This window comes from Ammospiza nelsoni, chromosome Z (assembly GCF_027579445.1).
Source record: "Ammospiza nelsoni isolate bAmmNel1 chromosome Z, bAmmNel1.pri, whole genome shotgun sequence".
NCBI classification, from domain to species: domain Eukaryota; kingdom Metazoa; phylum Chordata; class Aves; order Passeriformes; family Passerellidae; genus Ammospiza; species Ammospiza nelsoni.
This window is the reverse complement of record NC_080669.1, coordinates 32,127,615-32,136,087: the sequence shown is the minus strand read 5'-3', so window position 1 is coordinate 32,136,087 and position 8,473 is coordinate 32,127,615. Positions and strand designations below refer to the sequence as shown.

General features: G+C 37.2%; 1 protein-coding gene across 4 annotated transcripts in view; it reads right to left on the bottom strand.

Annotated features, from left to right (window-relative positions):
- Positions 1 to 8,473, bottom strand: part of GOLM1 (golgi membrane protein 1) — a 36,883-nt gene that overhangs the window by 3,794 nt on the left and 24,616 nt on the right. For all 4 annotated transcript variants that reach the window (XR_009420397.1, XM_059491782.1, XM_059491784.1 and 1 more), the window contains exons 6-9: positions 8,225 to 8,351; positions 3,042 to 3,171; positions 1,554 to 1,841; positions 337 to 450 (exon numbers count right to left, since the gene is read on the bottom strand). Coding sequence is in view for 3 of the 4 variants with exons in the window: in XM_059491782.1 (XP_059347765.1) it covers positions 337 to 450; positions 1,554 to 1,841; positions 3,042 to 3,171; positions 8,225 to 8,351 (659 nt within the window). In the remaining variant the exon portion in view is untranslated. The remainder of the gene's footprint in view (positions 1 to 336; positions 451 to 1,553; positions 1,842 to 3,041; positions 3,172 to 8,224; positions 8,352 to 8,473) is intronic.

Here is an 8,473-nt window from a genome sequence, read left to right as displayed (position 1 = left end):
CTAATGGGGGGAAAAAAAAGAAATCTCTTTTAGGAGGCAGAAATCTCTTTTAGGAGGCAGAAGTTCTTCATATAGCAAGTTCTATCTAGAAAACAACAAGAAATTTTGTAAGGACTGTTAAATACTATGTAGTACGGTAAAGTTACAGATACCACACATTAATGAGTAGGTTTAGTTGTGCTAAACAGAAAACAGGTGACACTATAAACATGAGGGAAAGTTCAAAAAACAAACAAGTTAGCTAGGTATAGCTTGCTGCAGGATACCATGCAAAATATGATCTTAACATTTTAAGCATGTGATACTTAGGTTAAAACTGGGTTTTTTCTTTTGTACCATTTTCAATCCCAGCAAGTGCTGCTTGCTTGTCAGTTTCAGACTCAGCTTCATTTACATCTAAATTGTAATCAACATCCTTGTCCTGGTTCACTTCTTCACGTTCCTGTTTGTCTGGAAGATTAAAATTAAGTCATTTTATGCTATACCATCTGCACACAAGAAGAGTGACTGTAAACATCTTCCACAGAATTACATTGCTGCTGAAGGAATTGCTGTTCTGAGTAGGTTTTTATATTAGGTTTTTATATTATTTTTTCTTTGAAGTGTTAATTTTCAGAGCAACTTTGGCTGTAAATCCTGTCCAAAGAAGCAGATAAAAGACAATCTTTTGGGATTTGCAAAGCATAGCAAAATCAGCTAGCCCTCTGATGAACATAATGATTATTTTATATAATTTTATATAAAGAAAAATTACACAATTTCAGAATGTATTAAATGAATGCCTAAGAAAGGGCAAAACCTGAAGTAATTGCTGAAAACCCCTTCTTGTTTTAGCTTGTCCAGCAAGCGGAATGCTATAAGTAAAGCGTAAAGTGTTATATGATGTGGCAAATTGTCACAAAAGTACTTTTTTCTCCCAGAAGATTTTCTTCACCCAGTCATTAACTCCTCTCAAGCAACATTTACTGACTATCAGATTTCTTTAGATAGAGGACTCAGATATAAATTGAAACATCCATGTTTTTGAAGACTCACAACAGTCAATGTCAGATACCTGAAGTCTGAGTTACCAGTTTTACTCATGGTAGCTTATTTTGAAATAGGAATAGCTAGTATTCACACACTGACATTGTAAAAAGACTAACTGCAAAACATCCATGTGTAAGTGCTCTACTCATCAGTGCTTTGGATGATTAACATTCTTTTCAGATGCATCATATTCTTTTAAAGCCCCAATACCAAAAAGTTTTGGGGTGAATTTCCCTAAACACTTTGTAGAGCCACTGGAGAGACAGTAGGGCTGTTACGGTGATGCAGAGGAACTCAGCCTGGCAGCTTCATTTTGCACAATCAGAAGCCTGCATCTTTAATGCATGGAATGTAGGTGACTGCTTGGGACTGACACCTTCCACACCACACTGACCTTTAAGAAAACTTGTACTAAGTCTGGCCAGCTTCCACCACTGTTGTAGAAATTATGTCCTACTCCACACTTTAATTTCTTTATTTTTCATTTTGTTACTGTTTTTAACAATACATGACATGCTACAAACCAGCCTTTCCAGGGAGCAAGTCATCCTGCTTATCATCATAACTTAGGAACTGTTCCCGCTCAACTTCCTCACTGGCAGCCTGCTCTGCAGCTGGCTCTGACATATCTTGCCCAGCTACATGTTTCTCATTCTCAGGTGGATTTGGTTCCTTCTCTGACACAGGCAGCATCTCCTTGTGACCTGCAGCAGCCTTGAGCAACTCTTGAGGTTTTTCCAACTGATTAGAAAGCTGCTCCTCTTCTGCCTTAGGCTCCTGTTTTCTCATGTCAGTTAGGCTGTCTGTTCTTTCTGAAAACAACAAAAATGATTCTGAGTTTAAAAACTAATGCCTTCCAGAGTGGCACATGTTAAAAACCTTTAATAAAGAATGCTTTGTATTTCTCACTAAATTATTGGTTTTCCTCTCAAAGAGTATCTTCCAATCACACCAGTACCAGATAAGACAACTTATTGTTCCCAATTCCTAACTGGGAACAACTAAATAAGGGAATTTCATTTACTGTCAACAGATTAATGCTTCTATATCCTTAAAATTTTGGTATGTGTGGTTAATAAATTGGGCAAGTGAAACAGAGCAGTTTAAATAGAAATTGTGGTATATAAGCATTAGGTTTCTCTGTGTTACATCTTATTACCAACGATAAAATTGGTGTTCTAAAGTAGCTCAAGACAATGCATCACAGGCAGATTTGCAAGTATCCAAGCCAGTTCTTGTTTAAGTGCAGGAGTGCTATAATTTTTAGCTGACATTAACATATATCTTTTCTCACGTATCTGCATTTTTAATTTAAAAAACCAATTAGATTTCTCAACTAAGCTATATGTAGAACTGTCTTCAGCTGCTAGCCCTCTAAAATGAGAGTTGCATGCTCACAAGATTGTAATTTAAGATAGCATGTAAAAGTAATTAAATTTAAGAATTTAATTTCTATCACACACACTACAATGCAAAACTGACACACAGGGATGCATCCATTCAAATAAATATTATCTAAAGTTTAGGCCAAAAGGAACCATTAGGCTAACTAACCTAAACCCATGTGTATCATTTCTCTCACTTGCATTTTGCTCAATGACAACATATGGGAAGTATGGATGTGTGTTTGATGTAAGCCTAACTTTCAACTATTCCACAGGGAGGAGGGGTACCAGGTTGAATATGTCAAACTTATTAAGAAAGCAAATTTTAAATATGTTTTAAAATTTTTCCTTCCAAAAGTTGGGTATTTTCTCCATATTAAATTAGGAAGATGACTCCAGAATTGTAAATATTTCTATTTTCTGTTATGTGCAACATGACATACTACAACAAAACAGAACCAACAAATCCAAGCAAGTTTTCCTTCAGCTGGAAACCTGATTGATGTTCAGACTGTTGGTGTCACTTTTTTCACCCTTATCTGGTGTACAAAAACATTCCTAAATGTTCAGTTGAAAAAGAACTGTTCTCAACAACAGTTGTTAGTGAGACAAGGATTTCCATCTCACCTTTAACCTGCATCAGGTCTGTCTTTCTTACTGTAGGTACTGCTTTAGGAATATTTCCATTGGTTTTCTGCTGTTCCAAGTCATCCTGCTTGAACCCTGCTTGCTTCAATGCTGGCAGTTGAGTATCAACCTGTAAAGTGAATACAGCAGATAAGCACTGGTCTATATAACTGCACATGGATTTGAAAGGGAAGCAGAATTTAGGTAAGAATTTTGCATGGGAAAAAAATCCCAACACACTTGGAAATATTTGGACTGAAATTTTTATTGGTAATAGATGTAGTGTACAACTCTGTCTATGCAGTAGTGTTTCTATGTAACAGCATAGCACATCAGGAGAATTTTAACATACCTTATTTAACTGCAGCTAATGATGAGATTACTGCCCTTGATTATTCTCGGAGTGTTACAGAACAGTAACACCACACATTTATCCACTGTTGTTCTGCTACTGTGTCAGGGTCAGCTGAGCAAATAAACAGATGCCATTTACTATTAACAGTCTACAGGGCAAGAAAACTGAATTTGGTCATCATTAGACTTCAGCTGAGTATGGCTTGTATAGAACCGGTCTGTAACTATATTAAATGCAGGATTAAGAAAAGTGTAAATTAACCAACTAGAAAATAATACCTGTTTAACATGATGGAGCTTGCTTAAGAATGCACTAAATTCTGGTGATAGACTGCTGTAAACATCCAACCCACTTAGATATCCAGCCTAAGATGTACACTATATTGAAGATCTGCCCACTGGGCAATTAAAATTTTATGTATGATTTTTACTTACACTGGCACTGGCTCCCTCACATGGCCCTGTATGACAGAGCTGGCATGTTTGCCTACCTAAGGCCCCTTTCCATCTCCTCCCCATCTCTGGATCTAATGGCTAGTAGTCCTGCATTTGGTGCTATCCCTGTCCCTCATCTATAGCATGGGGAACAGGGAGCTCAGGAATGCCATGCCACCACCTCTCCATAAATTACTCCTAGACTACATTAATTAAACATTTGGGGATGTAAGTTTGTACTATACCTCTTGAGAAACACAGGACTCAACTTATGATTCACCATTAATTCCAGGTGAAAATGAAAGATGGTCGGTGAACTGAGGGATGTACCCAGGGGCTTTCACACAGGTGAAATTAAGAACACCCATACTCTAGGACAGGAATCTAAAGCTGCCTGTAGAGAATGGTGATTCTCTAGCTACAGCAGCTACAGCATGTTTCTGGAGTTGAATGGAGGTAGAAGAGGTTAAAAAAGATGGGATGGCCACAATTCCCCTAACGTAGTCCTATGGTTCCTATGGTACCCCTTGTAGCACTCAGGCTCTTCTCTTCATGGTCTTTGCTAAAGCAGTCAAGACCCTGCTTGCCCTGATATCTGGTGTTATTCTTTCCCCACTGTCATCTCAAAAACACTAAATTGAGGGTATAAAGCCAGGGCCAGTGGGGAAGGAGCTGAGCTGAGCTGTTTGTAGATGACTTTATGAGAACAAGCAAAGAGAAAGACTTGAAAGGAAAAAGACAGGAAAAAGAAAACAAGAATATAAGCTCAGATATGGGGTCACCTGCCTGGCAGCCCTGCATCAGGGACTTCAATGGGACAAAGAAGCTACAGTTGATAACTCCAAATAAAGGTCTACTTCCACTGACATTGGAAACCAATCATCTCCCAGTCATCATCAACTCACTGCATTACCATCACTGCTCTCCAGAACCACCCCAAAGGAGGTAGTTGTATCAAGGTAAGGATCAGCTTCTTCCAGGTAACAAGAGACAGGACAGTGGGAAATGGCCCCAGGTTGCACCAGAAGAGTTTTAGATTGGATATTAGGAAAATTTTCTTCACTAAAAGTGTGGTCAGGCTTTGGAACAGGTTGTCCAAGCAGAGGAATTGCCATTCCTGGAAGTTTTCCAAAGGTGTCCCACAAAAATTTGGCACTTGGAGACACAGCTGAGTGGTGAACACAGCATTGCTTGGTTAATGGTTGCACTTAGAGTATCTTACAGGTCTGTTCTGACCTTAATCATGTTATGATTCTATAACTGGCAGAGGACTATGTCAATTCAATTCATGCAAACATTGAACATTGAACATGAAATATACATGGAACCCATTTTGCTCTATACCTTATACCAGTTTGGTGAAAAAAACCCAGAGTGTTACAAATTCATTTGTTCTGTGGGGTTTTTTTTGTTGCACTTTTGGTTTTGTTTCATTTAAAAAAAAATTAATTTAAATAAAAGCCAAATATGCAGAGAAAGAACAAGCATATGCACATTCAGAGATACAAACCTTTGTGTCAGGTACCATACAAATGAATGGGCAGTCTTATGGTACAGGAAGTCTCACAGTTGACAGAATTGTTTTCTGTTACCAATTGTCATTGGTACTGTCAAGAGTGTAGCTTCCCATTTATCCAAGGAGGGCAGTAAAACAAGGGCAATAAAACACTATGTTGTCAAATGTTCATTCAGTCACTTGGAAAAATGAAGAAAGAAGAAAGAAAGAAGTAGCTACACAGAAAGAAGTAGCTAAGTCACCAAGAAGCCAGAGTTGCAGCATGACTACTTGGTTGTTTTGAAAAGCATTTAATTTCCATCAAAGCCAGGCAAAACAAGATCTTTTTGTGTCAACACCATGAAGCCCAGTATCAGCAACTAATCCAGCATTAACTCTTACTGATGTGTGATAAGAAAATGGTACTGCAGAATATTTGGTTACTGCAATAAAGATATTCAGAAGAACTCCATCTTCCTTGAATCAATAAAACAAAAATGCTGTATTTAAACATGGTTCTATTCTATAAATAATTCAGCTCCTTAAGATCACTCTCTGTAGTGGAAGTCATCAGAAAATGAGCATAAGACCATTTTTCGCTTTTTGTTGGGCATGAATTATTCTGCAAAAATACTGAGCCTGGACTTAATAGCAAGAAGTTACCTCTTAATTACACATGCAAAATCCCTTTACTTACCTTAAATTTCTAGCTAAGTAATTCTTAATGTCAAATAGATTCAAAGGGTATATGCTGACTTTTTAAGTAGTTGGATAAAAAGATAGTAATTGAACATGTTGTATTTTCTTCAGCCAAGAAGTATACATCATTCTTCAAATTACAGAGCTCTAAGTAAAGCTGTTTAGTTATTAACCAACCAACACTCCATTTTTTTTTCTGTCTTAAGACAGACCTGCTATTACATAAGCACATACATCTTAAAAATAGGAATTACTCCAGCTTAAAACACTGGACAAAAACATACATAGATTTGTCAGGGTCATCTTGCACAAACTATAAGTATGCTTTTGTAAAAGCAAAAGGTTGATACTCTTGGGCAAGCAAAAAACTGAGAAAGTTACAGCTTGGCCAAAGAAACACTGCCACATACTAGGGAACACAGACAGAAATTATATAGGCAATACCTATATTATCCATTAACTCTTTTGAGATCAATCCATTTTATATATAAAAAGCATAAGAGAGAACCTGCTCTGCCTCACAGATAATCTGCTTTGAGTAAAAATTGCCTTCAACTATTCATTTTGTGCAGGAGACTGAAGTTGTCCTGCAGAGGGGCTTCAGTAAAATTCCTCAAGTTCCTTCTCAGATAATTTATCTTGCAAACTGGAAATGGTAAAAAAACCCCAAAATGCAGAAACAAACAAAGCAAAGGAATCTAGTGCAAGTAATTGTAATTAAAACCTATTGCAAAGCCACACTAAAAATTACGTTGACCACCTCTTTATTAGGGTCTTCCCTAGGTAAACTTTCTTAAACAAGATATATTTGACAAACTAACTATATCATCTCCAAATGATGCAAGTTCTATTTACTTACAATTAGGTATTTATCATTTACTTTTTATCTACTTATTTGATACTGTTTATAAAAACTATCAACAAGAGCTGCAACTTTTATTTTAAGGTATAACTGGATAGCACTTCCTGTTTCTAATGCTTCTTTCATGTTGCAGCTTTCACATAGTGCAGGTTCCCAGAGTAAAAGGTCACTTCAGTACAACACTTGAGTAGTTCTGTCTCCCCCATTTTACATAAAGGACTGGACACATACTGAAACCATTACCTATGGGAATCTCTGGGCAGATGTTTTAGCTGTCTTCTCACACGCTTTTTCACCTCTTTGTAAAACCAAGATTCATTCCTCACTGCCTTACCCTTTTCACTTCTGAAGCCATCAAATTCAGCCTTTTCCTAGCCAAAGAAAAAAGGGTATATTCCACTAAACCTCCACTGCCTTTGTAATGAGAGTAGGCCACTCAGGTAGCGTGAAAGGCCCCACTGCAGTCACGTGTGAAAAGTCTAACTTCTAAAACCTCTGTTTCTTCAGTAATCCTGAAGAAAGGGCTATTTTGGTACAGAAATAAACTGGGTACTTTCCCACCCAAGAGCTTCACTGCCTCTCTCCAGGGCCATCCATATCAAGCTTAATAAATCCTATCCCTGATGAAATCCCGTATCAGTGAAGAAGCATGAATAAATCACATGTCATGACAACAGAATGAACTGAAATTACCCTTTCTCAGGATTTTCTGCCACCCTCTGCACCCCAGGAGAAAAAGCCAGCTAACACGCAGCCAACCTATTTGCCAAGCCTGCCCTACTGCATTGCTGAACCTTCATTATGTTCAGCAATGAATTCGTGATTCTTTGGCTCAGAATATCTGACATCAAACAGCTACAATATTTGATTATCCCTTTATTCCTACAGTAAAATGCTGACATAAAGGACTTCTGTGAAAATTCATAGCTGATGATCTTTGGACTACAATATTCAGGGTTTGCTGCTTGTCTGAAGTGATTCACAGCTTATCCTCATCCTTAACACACAAAGCAACTAAGTACTTTAACAAAGTCAAAAGGTATTACTAACTAAAGTTCAGTTGTGTAAATATTCCTTAATGGAACTCACACCACTTCTGGCATCACCTCTCAAATTCTGCCCATCTCAGAGACACGGTGATTTGGAATCTCCTGCAGGACATCTCTTTGTTCTGAATTTGAAATCACCCCATTTCCCACGGATCAGAAACATTCAACAAATGCTGAAGAAGTGAAAAATTTAATGAGATGGAGAAATGCTAATAGGAGATAGCAGAAAGGTGAAGAATCAGTTAAGAATTTTTTAAAAAGTATTTTCAAGAAATTATCCAAACCATACCCGGCTATCTTCTGCGACATCTTTGTTTTCTTTGATTTGTGGTACATCACTATTCTTTTTTCTAAGTTCATCTATCCTTTCTTCACATTGTTCTTTTAATTCTTTCATTTGGTTGATGCACTGTGAGCTGAAAAAAACACGAACAAGAAGATTAAGTTTCATCAAGACTCTTCTATAGGGTAATTTTGTAAAATTATCTATTTTTTTTTTCCTTCATATATTTATGCTTTTCTTTACGTTTTATTATTG